Source organism: Gallinula chloropus (genome assembly GCF_964237585.1).
Source record: "Gallinula chloropus genome assembly, chromosome: 35".
NCBI lineage: Eukaryota > Metazoa > Chordata > Aves > Gruiformes > Rallidae > Gallinula > Gallinula chloropus.
The window spans coordinates 259,138-276,574 of NC_140120.1; the positions used below are offsets into that span (position 1 = coordinate 259,138).

Here is a 17,437-nt window from a genome sequence, read left to right on the forward strand (position 1 = left end):
TGAAGCTGTTTCAAAGGGAGCTCAGAGTAAAATTGATTTCTTTTTAAGGGTGTAGGTTATTATTTTCACTGTAGAGGAGAGGTGACAACCTCTGACTGAGATTGATCCAGGGTGCCTCCTAAGGAGGTCTGGACTGCTCTGAAAAAGGGTCCCTTGAGGCAGTGGGGACAACCTTGCTGCACATCTCCACAAGCCCACCATGACTCTCACCAGCCAACTGGGACTTGCATCCCTTGTCCTTACATCAGGTCTCTCTCTGCACTCCACAGTGGGGCATTACAGCCCCTCTGTACCAGCTCCCCTGCTGTCCTTAGAGAACTGGCTGCACACAGGCAGCACACAGGGAGTTATTTTCCCAACAGGAGAAGAAACCTGACAAGATTCACCATTAAATCAAACACTCCTCACTCTGTGCCAAGTGCAATCTGCCACCAGTGAGGTTCACCTGCCACAAAGCTTAACCCTGTGAGAGATGTTCTAGTGAGGAAGGAGACTGTGAAATCACCACAACTCAAGAGCTGGCTAAAGACAGAATGAGTCAGACAACTGCCAGAAAGGCAAGGGTTTAACTCCCTGAAACTCAGAGCAGCAGCTGGATGGTTGGGAGGTGTCTGAATGGTCCAAGAGGAAGGGAAGGGAAATCTAGAGAGCAACGTGAAGCACTGGTGTGCAGATCCACTGTTGGAACGATGATTTCAGACACTGTGAATTGACTTTGGACAGGTAGAAATATGTGATAGACAGGGGAGATTAAATGCACAGCTGTCCTGTTTCTGGCCAAGCAGCCAGCAGAGGTGAGCTAAGTTAGCAGAGGTGACCTGAGTTAGCACAGCTGAGCTGAGTGTGTCCAGGCTGTTTTCCACACCACCTGACATCACTCCCCCATAAAAGGGGCTGGTTGGAGAGGGACACTCATGGTTTCCTTAAGGTTAGTCTGAGTGTTGCTGGGGTGTTTGGTTGGTCCTTGCATTGTGTAGCACCTTGTGATCCTTTGGTCAGTAAAGTACTCTCTGTTATCACTGGATGTCAGTGTAGTTTGTGATGTGCTGTTATCATTTTTTCACAGTGATTTTGTCAGTAAACTGTCCTCCTCTCAGCCCACAGATGGTCTGTCTGTTTCTCCTCCAGGAGTGAGCATTATAACCTGACCCTTGTACATGAGTGAGCTGGGAGAAATGGGCAAAGATTTCAGCTGCCTTCCAGGGGAGCACATCATCACCTGGCTACTCTGATGCTGGGACAATGAGGCACACAGCCTGGAATTAGAAGGCAGGGAGGCCAAACAGCTGGGATCCCTGTCCAGAGAAGGAGTCATTGACAAGGTGATTGGAAAGAAGTCTCAAGCCCTCAGCCTCTGGAGGCCACTTCTGTCAAATGTGGGGGAAAGGTACCCGTTCAGTGAAGATGTCATGTGTTGGCCAGGCAAGTGCATGACCACAGAGCAGAGTGTGCCGTGTTTGAGGGGATCAGCCACGTGAGAGATGAATTACTATGATCCTGATGATCTGCAGCTACCCACCAATCCTGATGAAGTCCAATGTTCTTCACCCATGTGGTGTAAGTCTGTGTGGAGTGCACCAGCATCATATGCCAACTGCCTGGCAGTAATAGACTGGGGAAAGGAAGAAGCACCTACAGTGGCTGAGGTGTCTGGCCAACTCCTGTGGGGGTGCCCTGTGGGGGTGGTTGCAGCAATGGAAACAAAGCAACTGGGAGTGCAGAAGCAAACCCATCTGGCCATGATGTAGATAGTGGGCAAAAAGGGGTGGATATTGTCCTGGTTCTGGTCAGGCCACAGTTATCTCACCTGTGCTGCCTGCTTGGGGAGGTTGAGTTAGCCCTGGCTGTTTTCCACACCACCTGACAGCACTTCTCCATAAAGGAGCTGGTTTGGGCACCACTCCTGGGTGCCTCCAGGGCAGTCTGAGTGCAGCTGGGGTGTTGGGTTGGTCCTCCTGTCCTGCAGCACTCTGTAATCCTCAGGTGGGTAAGGTACTCTGTGTTCTCACTGGGTATGAGTGTCATGGGCTGTTTATTGTTCTAGTTTCATGGTGCTTTTTTCAGTGAACTCTCCTTATCCCAACCAACAGAGGCTCTGTCTCTTTCTCCTCTGGGAGTGAGCCAGTGGTGTGTGGTGCTGAGACACTGTTTGGGGCTGAACCACCACAAGCATTTACAGCACTCTCTCCTCTTTTTATTGTTTTTCTATCATGTCCTTTAATGCCTCTTGCTGAGGCACCACAAGTCAGCTGAGGCTTCTACACTCACACATTAACCACTGACACATCGGAGCTTCACTTCCAGCAGATCCTGGCAAAACCCTCCGTGGTTTTACAAAGAGAAACCTCAAGAACTTTTCCAACCAGAGCTGATCTGCCCCTTCTGATCTTGTGATCTTCTGCATCAGGGGATAACCACAACAGGGGTAGAACCAACACATCGTCCTGTTGTGTGACCAATCCAGCACTGGTGACACATGATAATTTATCCATTGCTGCCCAGTGCTTGCCCAGCATCAAGGCCCTTCCTGATTCACATGCTGCTCCACCAGAAAGTAAGCTCAGGGAGCACTAGTTGTTGTGAGGGAGGACTGCCAGGGCAGCTGATGCCAACTGCCCAAAAGAATCTCCCATGCATGATGACATCATCAGTGAGCAGGGTTAAACCTCAACACCCGCACATCAAGGGAATTCAGACATGACTGGTGGAGCAGCAGTGTCAAGGAGGAGGCTTTGGGCGTTCTGAGGGATGCCACAGCAGCCAGGGCTGCTACACAGGAACCTGGCCATGAGCACATTGGGCAGCACTGGGAGCAGTACGGCCACCCAGGCAAAGGCACTCACTGTCAGTTTGACTCAGCACTGGTGTGGACACCAGCAGAGAGTCCAGCAGTGGGAGGTCCCCAGCTCAGGACGAGTGTGGAGGAACAGTCACAAGGTTGAAAGAAATTCTGCTAAGATAGGGTTAGGGGTCTTGTGTGGAGAGGCTGAGAGATCTGGGCTTCTTTAGCCTGGGGAAGGGGAGTCTGAGGAGAGTATAGGGGTAGCTCCAGAGAGATTGAAATTTCCTTTTCAAATGAATGGCAATTAAAACTAGAGGTGCAGATGGGTTATGAGCATGGAGAAATGCCATTCTGAGGGTAGTGCTGTGGTGTTTGGAGTTACTTGGAGGAAGTGTGGATGAGCTGGTTGCTTGGTTTATCTGGGAACAGCTGGTGAGGAGGGGGAGACAGCAGTACAGGCAGGGACATGGTGGGCTGAGAACAAGGTGGGGAAAGGGGTTGGGTGTCTGCAGCCTGCAGGGAAACAGGCACAGGTGTCGGGCAGTGTGAGATGGGCTGTGGTGCAGATGGCCAAGAGTGCTGGCCATGCTGAAAGGGCCTGATAGAAATGAGATCACAGCCCTTGGGTGTGGCTGATGTCCCTGCAGAGGCCTCAGAGGAGACACATTGTCCTCGTGGCCATGGAACATCATTGCCTCCTTGAACTCAACCTAGGGAGGCATCCATGTGTCACACCCCTGTCCTAGCCTTGGCATCACACTCCCCACATCCCATGGAAGAGCCCTGAGACACAGGTGAGGGTCAGGATCTCCCTGCTCAGGGGCTGGGGATAAGCACTTGGCATTTCTGCTTCATCAGACCAAGCCAGGGTGTCCTCAGCATCAGAGCTGCCTGCGCTTTGCCTGGGTTTGTCCTCATGGCCTCCAGTTGAGAGGTGTAAGATGTTCATGGGGAGGTTTTGTCAGTAATGGCTCCCAGTAGGGCCCATGAATGCTTCAAGGTTCTTTGGGCATTAAGTCTGACTGACATTTTGAGAGGTTTCTTCACTCTCCTCTTAGTATCTGGGGTCTGTGGACTCAGAAGCAAATATACCATGGGGCTCATGGAAATACAGAAAGCCTTAAAATCATATCTGTTCAAGACCTTTTCATTAAAAAAATCCAGACTTCTACAAATAATTGGATTTCAGTTAGGTATTTAATGATGAACAGTTCAAAGGAATATTACAATGGAGGATATTTTCTCTTCACGGGTATATCCTGTCATGGCTCAGTTGATAGAAGAAGTGACAGCAGCATTCTGGGATGGACATGGGTCTCCTAAGGAGATCTGGACAGGCACGAAAAGCAGTCTATTGAGACCCAAACCTGTCTGGAGAACCTTGCTCTTCCAAAGCCCAGCAGTTCCCTCACTGGCCTCCTGGGACTCCCAGCACTTTTCCTCCCATCATCTGTGCTCACAGGCACAGATTTCTCTGACAACAAACAGCAGTTCAACATGACACAGTTTAATACCCATGAAATCTCTCTCCTCAGCTGCTGCTACGGCCAAGCAGCGTGTGCAGGGGGTCAGCTCTCAGAGGAGATTCTCTCCCAGAACAGTTTCAATCAGATTCATAGAAAGGTCACTTTTCAACACACTGAACTCCTGACAGAACAGGTCATTAGACTGCTGAGAGATGGGACGTTTCCAACTCTCTGAAACTCAAAGGAAGTACCAGAGAGCTGAGCAGCATCTGAATGTCCAAAAGCAAGCAGAGCTGGAATCCTGTGATCAAAGTGAAGTGCACACATTCAGCCAGTCTGCTGAAAAGTTGCCCCTAGGCATGGCTGTGTCATCAGGAGAGGTGGAAACACATGACTGACCAGGGAGATGAAAGAGGCAGACTGCTGGTGAGGCAGGTACAGGGGAAGGGGAGTGTTTCTTCTGCTGCCATGTCTGAGTCAAACAAGACCAGAGACACTGCATGAGGAATGGGATGAAGGTGTTATTACATCAGAGACAAAACAGATGGAAAAAGCCCACAGAAACGAAAAGTCCCTACTAAATACAGACTGGTCCTAATGTGAGTTCCATGACCAGCGATATGCAGAAGAAGATGAGCAGTTTATTGCTGCTTAGAAACATCCAGTCATCATTTTCCACATGGCATCCTTGAGCTCCTGGTTCCTCATGCTGTAAGTGAGGGGTTGAGTGCTGCAGGAACCAATGAGGAAAGAAATGCCAACACCAGGTCCCAAAAATAGGGAGCAGATGGACGGAGGCATCAGGTAAGCAAACATGGCAGTGATGACCCCAACACACATTCCTTGTCCCCTGTGTGACTCAGTCAGAGGAAGGACAGCATTAGATGAGTTTTGTTGTTGTGTCGAGCCTGCTCTGCCCATGAGAGTGACCACTGCAGGATCTCTCCCTCTCCTTATCTTGAGCATTTGTTATATCTTCTCTTCACTATGCAGCTGAGGAGGAGGAATGGTTGAGCAGCTTTGGTGAACACCACACATTGAAAAAGATGTGGAAAGGGAAAAAATACATGGGCATGTGAAGTCAGTGGTCGTAGGCTGCAGTAATGATCATTAAAGTTTTGCCCAGGAGAGCAGCCAGGTAGATGCCCAGGAAGAGGCAGAAGTGCAGGAGCTGCAGCTCCCGTGTGTCTGCAAAGGGCAGAAGGAGGAACTGGCTGATGGAGCTGCTGTTGGACATCTGCTGCCTCTGGGTATGGAAAAGTGCTGCAGAAGTAAAAGAAGTTTGGAGAGATTTATAACAAGGTAAATGAAAATGCTGGATTTGTCTCTCAAATACCCAGGGAGAGCAGAAGCCTCTCCCATAGGCTCCAAAAGAGTAATTCCTGGTCTTCACTTTTGGGTATGAGCAAATGTGGGTGACACTCACTTTCCATCTGATGAGGCTCACTCTCATGGAGAAGAGTAAATTACAACTTGCCTCCATTCCTAAGGGAGCTGTGACCAGCAGCTCCCATACAGAAGGTGCCTATTTGTGCCACCAGAACTGGGGCAAGAGGAATTGAAACTCCAATGGGTTTGTGGCAGCCATAGGTCAGAGCAGCAAGTCCTTCCAGCCCCAGGGCTGCAAAGCAAGGATGAAGGGTCTGGAGTTACTCAACTGACTCCCTTCCATTCACAGGGGGAAAGAGACCCTTCCTTGCCCCTTCCTGTGGGTCGTGTCTCATAGGGAGACAAGGCAAGGTGATTCTGCTGCCCAACTCTAGTTTGATCAGGAGAAACGACTCTGATGGACACAAGGATTGCTCCCCAGACAAGGGAGGGAACATTACAAACTACTTCAGTATCTTTCCAAGTTAGTTCCTTTGAGCTCCAGAGACACCACGAAGGAGTCCAGAGGGGATGGAGTACGTGACAGCTTCACCTGCTCCTCTGGTGGGAGCTGGGCCGGGCTCCTGGGATGGAGGGAGCTCATGGCAATCCAGCAGCTCCTGAAAAGAGACAGCTCTGGCCAGGAGCAGCTCCTCTGCCAAGCACACAGGGCTGGGGACACTGCCTGGAGGCACCGAGGGGAGACCTGTGAGGCTGAGAGAGCTGATGGATGCTGAGAGCTCACTGGAGGAGAAATCTCCACAGCCTCTCCCTGGTATGTCTGTGGGTGCAGGGCAAGGCAGGTTCTGTTCCTGGAGGGATCTCCTAAAGCTGGGACATGGGGCAGTGTGTGGGCTCTGTCAGGAGGACAGGTTCTCTCTAGGACCAGAAAGTGCTGCCTGGAAGGGATGCTCTTCTGCCCCATCAGAGGGACAGGGCAGGACAGCTGTCTTCTCCTGGGCATGGCTGAGGGGTGTGAAACAGTGTGTGCACCCAGGGGTGCCCAGAGCTGTCCTTGTGAGCAGGGTCCCTGCGCCCCGGGGGCTGTGTGCTGGGGCAGGGACTCTGCTGCTGCCAGGGTCAGCAGTAGGGCTGTCTGGTGAGATTTGCACAGGGAAATGGAGAGTGGGAGGAGTGACCCAGGGAAGAGGAGCATAAGATTGTTCTGCAGTAATAATGTGCTGCATGGATCATGTCTTCTCCCAGCTCCATCTGATCCCTGAGAAATTCCAATGGGACATTGAAGAACAACATCAAGGAAACATTTTCCTGTAGGTTGAGTCTTTGCTTTGGCTTTTCCTCTCCTGTGGGCTGTGCTGACTGTTGTAGATGAGAACTTACTTCTCACCTCAGTCATAGCCAATGAAATCTCGATTCTCATTAAGTCTTGAGAGAACTTATTTCTCCCCAAAGAATATGCAATGAAAACTCAATTCTTATTAAGACTTTGGAGCTTCTCCTGAGCCCTGCACACACAGAGGTTCCCAGGGCAGAGCCCTGATGCCAGGAGGGGTCTGCAGAGCAGAGCTGAGCACAGGGCAGGTTGGATGAGGTCTGTGAGCACAGAGCAGGAGGTGACTTGGGCAAAGAAAAGCAGCTGCAGGGACAGATCCAGGCAGCAGAGACATTATCAGGGATGGGGATGGAGCTGCTCACAGAAATGTCCTGGCAGTGCGGATGTGGGACCTCCCTGACATCCCCTACATTGCTGACACTTTCCTACAGCAACCCCTTTGTTTCTACCACCCAGCACAGACTCTACACCCAGAGTTCCAGAGTTTCAGAGTCTTCTTCTTGGCAGCCCAAACCCAGTGAGGAGCAACCCCTGAGTGCCTGTCAGTCTGTCCCTGTCCTTATAGCCTTGGCTGCAGCATTTCTTGCTGTTTCCTCTCCTGTCCTTGCTGCCTTTGTCCCATCGTTACTTGGGGCACTGGGCACGTCCATAGGTGGGGCTGGCACTGAGCTGACCCTCATCTCAGGACCCCCAGTTCCTAACCCAGATGACCCTCCTCCCATCAGTGGCACACTCAAGCCAGCAAAAAACAGCACATCTCCCAAAAGCGACCTGACAAAAGTCTTCCTGAATCCAGAGAGTCAATTTGAGGGCATTCCATAGTAGTGAAAGGGATTTTCCTCAAAAAAGATTCCCTAATTTCTCACTGTGCCTTTTTCTCCTTGGACAGGTCTCCACACTTGACAGCAGCAAATGACCAACAGCAGCTCCATCAGCCAGTTCCTCCTCCTGCCCTTTGCACACACACGGGAGCTGCAGCTCCTGCACTTCTGGCTCTTCCTGGGCATCTACCTGGCTGCCCTCCTGGGCAATGGCCTCATCATCATCACCATAGCCTGTGACCACCACCTCCACACCCCCATGTACTTCTTCCTCCTCAACCTCTCTGCTACTGACCTTGGCTGCATCTCCACCACTGTTCCCAAAGCCATGGCCAATTCCTTGTGGGACACCAGGGCCATTTCCTACACAGGATGTGTGGCTCAACTCTTTTCCTTTGTATTTTTTATCTCCACAGAGTTCTGTCTTCTCACTGTCATGGCCTATGACCGCTACGTTGCCATCTGCCACCCCCTGCACTACGGGACCCTCCTGGGCAGCAGAGCTTGTGTCCACATGGCAGCAGCTGCCTGGGCCAGTGGGATTCTCTATTCTGTGCTGCACACAGCCAATACATTTTCCCTCCCCCTGTGCAAGGGCAATGCTGTTGACCAGTTCTTCTGTGAAATCCCCCAGATCCTCAAGCTCTCCTGCTCAGATGCCTACCTCAGGGAAACTGGAGTCCTTGCATTCAGTCTCTGTTTATCATTTGGGTGTTTTGTGTTCATTGTGGTGTCCTATGTGCAGATCTTCAGGGCTGTGCTGAGGATCCCCTCACAGCAGGGACGGCACAAAGCCTTTTCCACCTGCCTCCCTCACCTGGCTGTGGTCTCCTTGTTTATCAGCACTGGCATTTTTGCCTACCTGAAACCCCCCTCCATCTCCTCCCTATTTCTGGACCTGTTATTGGCGTTTCTTTACTCAGTGGTTCCACCAACAGTGAACCCCCTCATCTACAGCATGAGGAACCAGGAGCTCAAGGATGCTGTGTGGAAACTCATGACTCTATGTTTCTAAGCAGCAAAAGTCATCTCATCTTCTTCTGCTTATCACTGTCCACTTAACTCACATTAGGACTAGTCTTGTAGCTATTTTAGTTGTTTAATTTTTTCTTCTAGTATGTCTGAGCTATAATATCATGGTGCATGTTCATCCCATTCCTGCTGTATTTCCTGCTCTTGTGGTTCTCAGACAGCGTGTAATGACGAGCTGTGCTCTCTTTGCATCATGTCTGCCTGGACAACGCCACTTTCTTTCCTTTTTTCTTTTTTTTTTTTTTTTCTATTACATTTATAAAAAATTACAAGCACATATTCCTCAGCTGAATCACTTGACTACTTGAATGAAATGGCAGTTCTTTCCCACCATGACGGAGCAGGAATTTCCAGGATTGGTGCCCATGGCAGCAGAAGAAACACTCACCTTCCCCTGTACCTGCATTACTACTCATCTCTCTGTTTCATCTCCCTCATCATTCAGGTGTTTCCACCTCTCCTGATGATGTGGCCATGCCTAAGGACATCCTTTTCTACAGACTGACTGGATGTATGCTTACAGATTTCCACCTCAGCTTTCTCTTTAGTCATTCTGATGCTGCTCTGCTACCTGGTTTCTGCTTTGATATTCAGAGAGTTAGAAAACGTTCCATCTTTCAGAAGTCTAGTGAACTGTTCTGTCACAAGTTCATTGTGTTGATCAGTGACCATCCTATGTATCTGATTCAAACTGTTCTGGGAGAGAATCTCCTCTGAGAGCTGACCCCCTGCACACGCTGCTTGGCCGTAGCAGCAGCTGAGGAGAGAGATTTCATGGGTATTAAACTGTGTCATGTGTAACTGCTGTTTGTTGTCAGAGAAATCTGTCTGTGCCTGTGAGCACAGATGATGTGAGGAAAAGTGTTGGGAGTCCCAGGAGACCAGTGAGGGAACTGCTGGGCTTGGGGAAGAGCAAGGTTCTCCATGCAGTGTTGGATCTCCAGAGACTGCTTTTCCTGCCTGTCCAGATCTCCTTAGGAGAACTCTGCCCCAGCCCCCATTGCAGCATGCTGCTGAACTGTCTTCCATGATCTGAGATATGACAGAAACTTTTTTTCCTATGAAAAAACCCTTCATTGTGAAACTCCTTTGAAATTTTCATCACTCAAATAAAACCTCTCCAATTAGTCATACAAGACTTAATGTTTTTAATTAAAATGTGTTGAAGAGCCATGGTTGTAAGGGATTTCTGGATGTTAATGAGCCCCATGGTGTCTTTTCTTCTGAGTCCACAGACCTCAAGATACCAAAAGGAGACTCAAGAAACCTCCCAAGAAGTTCAAGTCAGGAGTAATGCCCAAAGTACCTTGAAGCACTGACAGACCACACTGGCAGCCATTCCTGACAAAGCCTCCCCAGGGGCTCGTTAGAGCAGACAACTGGAGGCCATGAGGACAAACCCAGGCAAAGCACAGGCAGCTCTGATGCTGAGGACACCCTGGCTTGGTCTGATGAAGCAGAAATGCCAAGTGCTGACCCCCAGCCCCTGGGCAGGGAGATCCTGACCCTCACCTGTGTCTCAGGGCTCTTCCTTGGGATGTGGGCAGTGTGAGGCCAAGGGAAGGACATTTCTTAGAGTTGGCACAAAGTGGCAACGATGCTTCTTGGTTTGAGGACAATGTGTCTCCTCTGAGACCTCTGTGGCAGCAACATCAGCCATAGCCAAGGAGGCAAAGACCTCGATTCTATCAGGGCCTGTCAGCCTAGCCAGCACCTTTGGCCATCTGCACCACAGCCCCTCCCACACTGTCCCACGCCTGGGCCTGTTTCCCTACAGGCTTCAGGCAAACATTGCCATTCCACACCTTGTTCCCACCCCATGATATCCCTGCCTGTGCTGCTGTCTCTCCCTCCTCGACAGCTGTTCCCAGAATGACAAAGGTACCAGCTCATCCACACTTCCTCTGAGTGACATTTTGTACCACAGCTCTACCCTCAGAACGACATTGGGGATATTTTAACATTATCTCTGACCTTCAAACTGGCAGTTTTGGTGGATTTAATTTCTTACGTTCTTTCCACATAGCACAAAGAGGGTTTCCCTCAGCCTCCCCTTTCCAAGGCTAAAGAACCCAAGTCTCTCAGCCTCCTCAAACAAGACCCCTAATTATATCTTGGCAGAACTTCTCTACCCAAAGGACAGTTCCTGTGCATTCCACCAGAGCAGGGAACCCCACACTGGGACTGACTGCTCCAGAAGTGTCCCCACCAGTGCTTTGTCAATATGGACAAGAAGGGCCCTTGTCTGCATGGCCACACTCCTCCCAGTACAGCCCAATGTGCCAGATTCCAGTTCAGAGTCTCTGACTGCTATGGCATCCCCTGGAATGCCCAAATTCCTCTCCTCACAGATGGTTCTCCTCCAGTCATGCCTGAGTTGCCTTGATGTGCATGTGCTGTGGTAGAACTTTTTGTCATTGTTTTGGCCCAGCCAAGAGAAGAGATCCACACAGCCACTCTGTCTCTAAGAGGGTGTTTGTGGTGAGGGCAGGTTGGGCTAACCTAACCACAAAATACAGGAGACGCCAAAATATGGTCAGGAGCAGAAGATCACTTCTGGTTGGAGATCTTCTTCATGTTCCTGTTCATCAAATCCCGGAGTTTCTCAAGGTTTGTTTGAAGTGAAGCTGCATTTTCTTAACAGTTCACATCTCCTTGCAGGTGGCTCTTCAAAGTTGTGGTGCATTTAACAATAGGTGTTGATTATGGTAGAGCTCAAACATGACATCAGACATTGTTAGGACCATTCTTGTTGCTGTGAATGCCCTGAGATCCAAGCTTGATGGTGCTCTTAGTGCATTACCTGGGGAGGTTCCAGGCCAGGAACATCTTTCAGCCCTCACACCTTCTCTTTTGATGCTCTTGCTGTACATTTGGAAGTTTCAAATGTGGATGCTGGTAGAGCCAGAAAATGACATTGGGCACTGTTAGAACCGTTCTTTTGGCTGGCAATGTCCTGAGCCTCAAGGTTTCTGGTGCTGCCAGTGGGCTACCTGGGGAGGTTTCAGGCCAGGAACATCTGCCATCCCTCGCAGCTTTTGCTTGGGACATATTGCTGTATGTTTAACAGCAGTAAACCCCCTCCCAAATTTCCCCCACCACCTCCTACAGTCCCTGCATTTTCTCATCCAAATCCCAACATACCTCCCCCCAAGCACCTCCTAAACCCCCCACATGCCCCCTAGAAACCATAACTGCACCCCCTCCTTCCACAGCTCCTTTTTAACCCCCCCCAAAACTTCTCTACCCCCCAAATAGTCTAATACCCCCATAAGCCTGCTCCAGTGCCAACCCCTGATAAGGAAATGTGAATAGTGCTTCTGAAGGTAATGGACACTTTGCAACAGATGAAGGAATTACTGTCACAGAATCACAGAATCACTGCCCCCTAGGATTGTGAGGGGACCTCAAAAGATCATCTAGTTCAACCCCACTGCTAGAGCAGGATCAGCTAGACTAAATCAGGAGACTCCCCAAATTCTCTGGGCAGTCTATCCCAGTGTTCTGTCACCCTCACAGAGGAAAATATTTCTCCTTACATTCACATGGAAATTCCTCTGCTCCAGCTGGCACTCATTGCTCTTGTCCTATCACTGGCCACCACTGATAAGAGCCTGGCTCAGTCCTCCCACCTCTCACCTTTGTCATATTTATAAACATGTATAAGGTCACTCTTCAGTCTCCTCCAAGATAAAATGGCCCAGCTCCCTCGGCCTCTCTGCATGAGGAAGGTGTTCCACTCCCTTAACCATCTTTGTGACCCTGCCCTGGACTCTCTCAAGGAATCTGATGTGCTTCTTAATCTGAGGGGCCCAGAACTGGACCAGATATTTCAGACGTGGTTTCATCGGGGCAGAGGAGAGCGGAAAGAGGACCTCTCTTGACCTACACACCACACCCCTTCTAATACACCCCAGGATGCCCTGAACCCTCTTAGCCATGAGGACACATTGGTGGCTCGTGGTCACCCTGCTGTCCACCTGGACCCCCAGGTCCCTCTCACCTACGTTACTCTCCAACAGGCCAGTCCCCAACCTATACTGGTATGTGGGGATGCTTTTCCCCAGATGTAACACTTGCCCTTTTTAAATCTCATTAAACTTCTCTCTGCAAGTAGTACAGCCAAGAACAACTCCAAATATACAAGAGAGTTGTGAGGCAATCACAATCCTGCCCTGCTCTCGTGCACTGGGGAGCAGGAAGAAGCTTCATGAAGTTTGACCCTGATGAAGTTTGTGGGTTACACCAAACTCAGTGGGGAAAGTAGACACTTGGGAAGGGATTGCCACCGAACGGGAAGACATGGACAGGCTGGAAGAGTGGGCAAGGTCAAGTGTAGGGTCTAGGAGGTGGGAAAGTATACTCCAGGAGTGCAGCAACAACTGGGATGCACCTTTCTGTAGCACAGCTCTGTGGAAAGGGACCTGGGGGTTCTTGTGAACAAGCAGCTCACTAGGAATAAACAGAGTGCTGCTGCAGCAAACAGCTCTGAGGTGCCTCAGCATGGGGATCACCAGCAGACGTAAAGAAGTCACTGTCCCACTTTACTCAGCTCTTGTCAGCCCACACCTGGAATACTGGGTGCAGTTTTGGTCACTGCTCAGTTAGGGCCAGGCTAGAGAAGGTCCAGAGAAGGGCCACAAAGATGACCCAAGGCTTGGGAAACCTGCCATATGAGGACAGTCTGAGACAGCTGGTGTTGTTCAGCCTTCAGAAAAAAAGGCTTAGGGGAGACCTCATCAACAGGTCCCAGTTCTTGAAGGCTGTTTACAAAGAAGGTTTTTTAAACTCCTGTTTTTAGAAGGATTCACATGAAAGAGCTGAGGAGTAATAGGTGCAAGTTCCTCCTGGAGAGATTCCCACAGGACACAGGGAAAATCTTTGACCCTGAGAACAAGCAGCCATTGGCATCATCTCCTGTGGGAAGTGATGGGTTCCCCAACATCAGAAGGTTATAAGATTCAGCAGGACAGGGTGTGGGGCCAGCTGGTCTGTGTGGTGCTTTTCTTTAGATTGAGCACTAGCCAGAAAAGGTTTGTCCAAATGATCCTTGAGTTCCCTTTCAGCTGGAAGTCTGTGATTGTATGATTCTATTAATATCATCAATATCCTCCAGAAGCCATCTGGATGGGTTGAACCCTCCTATATTGACCTTCAGGATACTACAACAGTTTTTTTGTTCTAAGGTGAGAGGAGCAGGCTGTGAGGACATGAGGCTTCTTCCAGTGGCTGACTGCAATGCCATTTAGAAAGGATCTCTTGGTTTTGTTTCTTATTTCTCACATCCTTTAATGCCTGTAGCTGTCATTTGGTTAGAGGCACCACAAGTTGGAGAGCCATCTGCACACATGAACTGTTAACACAATGGAGCTGCCCTTCAAACAGACCTTGAGAAACTCTGGGATTTGATGAACAGAAACATCAAGAAGACATCCAACCAGAAGAGATATTCTTCTCCTGATCTTGTTTTTGCTGGGGTGGAATTAATTCTGATGTTGGTGTCCTCTATAGTTCTGTCGTTTAGATTTATAAGCAAAAATGTCTAAATAAACCTGTTTGTTCCTTGCTGAGCAGGGCTTGCACAGCATCAAGGCCTTTTTTCTAATTCTAGCCCAGAAATGAGTCAACTGGGAGTGCACAAGTGCCTGGAAGGGGACAGAACAGGCCCAGCTGGCCATAACTGAACAACAGGGTTATCCACACTGTGTGACCACAGGAGTGAGCCCACCGTTGTGTTGCACTTGTTGTCTACAAAGGTGGGCTGGTTTCTTCCAGGATAGAGTGAATTTTATTTCTAGAAGTGGGTGGAATGCCGTGTTTGGGAGTTAGGATGAGAGTAGTGGTGATAACACAGGGATGGTTTAGTTGTGTCCAAGCAGTCAAGGAATTTTCAGTTGTTCGTACTCCCCTGCTAACGAGAACATGGGGGGCACCCAGGGAGCTGTGAGGGGACACAGCCACAAGAGGTGACCCAAAGTGGCCAAACAGTGTATTCCATTCCAATTGCTCCATGATCAGCATAAAGGGTGTCTGGTGGAGGCAGGAGAACTCAGCTCCAGGAATCATATGGGTTTGGGACAGTTCTGAGCTGTAAGAGCCTGAGCTGGGCAGTTTGGTGAGAGACTGCTTTGTGCATCACCAGTGTTGTGTATTTTGCTCCAAAGTCCTGTTGTTGTTTCTCTCTCTCTGCTGTCCCTGTAAACTGTCCTTATCCCAACCCACGGGAATTTGGGGTTTTTTGTTTCCTTTTCCCTCTTTTCCCCCCACCTCCATTCCACCCCCCACTTACACATCCTCTTAGAGAGAGAGAGTGGCTGTGGGGTGCTCAGCTCTGGGCTGGGCCGTTACCATGACAAAAGTTTCCAGCACAAAGCCCGGCACTTCCAGGCAGGCTCAGACATGTCAGGTAGACAACCTGTCAAGGAGAAGAATTTGGGCAAGCAGAAGAGATTGGGCATTCCAGGGGATGCCATAGCAGTCAGAGGAGATTCTCTCCCAGAACAGTTTTATTCAGAGACATGGAAATGTCACTTCTCAACACACTGACCTTCTGACAGAACAGTTCATTTCACTTCTCAAAAAACGTGACATTTTCAAACTCTCTGAAGCTCAAAGAAGAAACCAGACAGTTGAGCAGCATCTGAATGACCAAAGAGCAAGCAGAAGTGGAAACCTGTGAGCAAGTGAAGTGCCTACGTCCAGCCAGTCTGTGCAAAAGGTGTCCTTAGGGCGTGGCCATATCATTAGGAGAGCTGGAAACGCCTGAATGACGAGGGAGGTAAAAGAGGCAGACTGGCAGTAATGCAGATACAGGGGAAGGGGAGTATTTCCTCTGCTGCCATGAGAACACTTCACAGACACTCCCATTCTGTCATAGTGGGAAAGCACTGCGATTTCAGAGAACGAGTCAAATGATTCATTAATGAAAATCTGCTTGCAATTCCTTATAATTGCAAGGGGACCACAAAAAAGAAGGAAAAACTGTGTCCCTTTCCAGGCAGACATGATGCAAAGAGAGCACATCATTTCACAGTGTCTGGGTCACAAAAGACCTGGAGATTGTGCATTACAAATGGGATGAACATGGACGATGCTATTATATCTTAGACAAACTAGAAGGAAATAAACCTCAAAAGCAAAAAAGGTACTAAATACACATTGGTCTTAATGGGAGTTACAGTGTCAGTACACATGCAGAAGAAGATGAGCAGCTTATTGCTGCTTAGAATCATCCTGTCATCAGTTTCCACATGGCATCCTTAAGTGCCTGGTTCCTCAAGCTGTAGATGAGGGGGTTCACTGCTGGTGGAAACACCGAGTAAAGAAATGACAATATCATGTCCAAAGACCTGAAAGAGATGGAGGGGGGCTTCAGGTTGGAAAATATGGCAGTGCTGACAAAGAGGGAGACCACGGCCAGGTGAGGCAGGCAGGTGGAAAAGGCTTTGTGCCGTCCCTGCTGCGAGGGGATCCTCAGCACAGCCCTGAAGATCTGCACATAGGACACCACGATGAACACAAAACACCCAAAAACTAAACAGGCACTGACCACAATGAGTCCAATTTCCCTGAGGTAGGCATCTGAGCAGGAGAGCTTGAGGATCTGGGGGATTTCACAGAAGAACTGGTCAAGGGCATTGCCATGGCAGAGGGGCAGGGAAAATGTATTGGCTGTGTGCAGCACAGAAAAGACAAACCCACTGCCCCAGGCAGCTGCTGCCATGTGGACACAAGCTCTGCTGCCCAGGAAGGTCTCATAGTGCAGGGGGTGGCAGATGGCAACGTAGCGGTCATAGGCCATGACAGTCAGAAGACAGAACTCTGTTGTGATCAAAAATAAAAAGAAAAGTTCTTGAGCCACACATCCTGTGTAGGAAATGGCCCTGGTGTCCCACAAGGAATTGGCCATGGATTTGGGAACAGTGGAGGAGATGCAGCCAAGGTCAGTAAGAGAGAGGTTGAGGAGGAAGAAGTACATGGGGGTGTGGAGGTGGTGGTCACAGGCTATGGTGATGATGATGAGCCCATTGCCCAGGAGAGCAGCCAGGTAGATGCCCAGGAAGAGCCAGAAGTGCAGGAGCTGCAGCTCCCGTGTGTCTGCAAAGGGCAGGAGGAGGAACTGGCTGATGGAGCTGCTGTTGGACATCTGCTGCCATCAAGTGTGGAGACCTGTCCAAGGAGGAAAAGGCAGTGAGAAGTTAGGGAACTCTTTTTTCAGGAAAAGCTCTTTCAATTCACTTTGTCTTTCTATACACAAGAGTCCTTAGGAGAGGGGTCCTAGGGGCCATTTTGGATGGCAGCCTGCGGCCCAGCAGGAGAACCCGGGAAGTCCTCAGTCCTAAAGATGAGAGTCCTGAGATGAGGGTCAGCTGAGTGCCAGACCCACCAATGGACGTGCATAGAGCCCCAGGTAATGGTGGGACAAATGCAGCAAGGACAGAAGGGGAAACCACAAGAAATGCTCCAGCAAAGGCTGAAAGTACAGGGACAAACAGACAGGAACTCTGGGATTTTTCCTCACTGTGGGTTTGGCTGCCAAAGAGAAGACTCAGCCTGAAACCCTGGAACTCTGGGTGCAGAGCCTGTGCCTTGTGGCAGAAACCAGGGGGTCACTGAGGGAAAGGGTCAGCACTAAGGATGTCAGGGAGGTACCAAATCCCCACTTCCAGGGCAT

At 49.7% G+C, this 17,437-nt stretch overlaps 2 protein-coding genes across 2 annotated transcripts; one reads left to right on the forward strand and one right to left on the reverse strand.

Annotated features, from left to right (window-relative positions):
• Positions 1 to 7,822: 7,822 nt before the first annotated feature.
• On the forward strand, positions 7,823 to 8,746 carry LOC311203028 (olfactory receptor 14A16-like; the record flags this gene model as incomplete). The annotated part of the gene is made up of 1 exon (XM_084277666.1): positions 7,823 to 8,746. One exon carries the CDS (start codon positions 7,823 to 7,825, stop codon positions 8,744 to 8,746), a length of 924 nt encoding a protein of 307 aa, XP_084133792.1.
• A 7,245-nt stretch (positions 8,747 to 15,991) lies between these two features.
• On the reverse strand, positions 15,992 to 16,909 carry LOC311203039 (olfactory receptor 14A16-like; the record flags this gene model as incomplete). The annotated part of the gene is made up of 1 exon (XM_084277676.1): positions 15,992 to 16,909. The coding sequence occupies one exon, from the start codon at positions 16,907 to 16,909 to the stop codon at positions 15,992 to 15,994; it is 918 nt and encodes a 305-aa protein (XP_084133802.1).
• Positions 16,910 to 17,437: the final 528 nt, after the last annotated feature.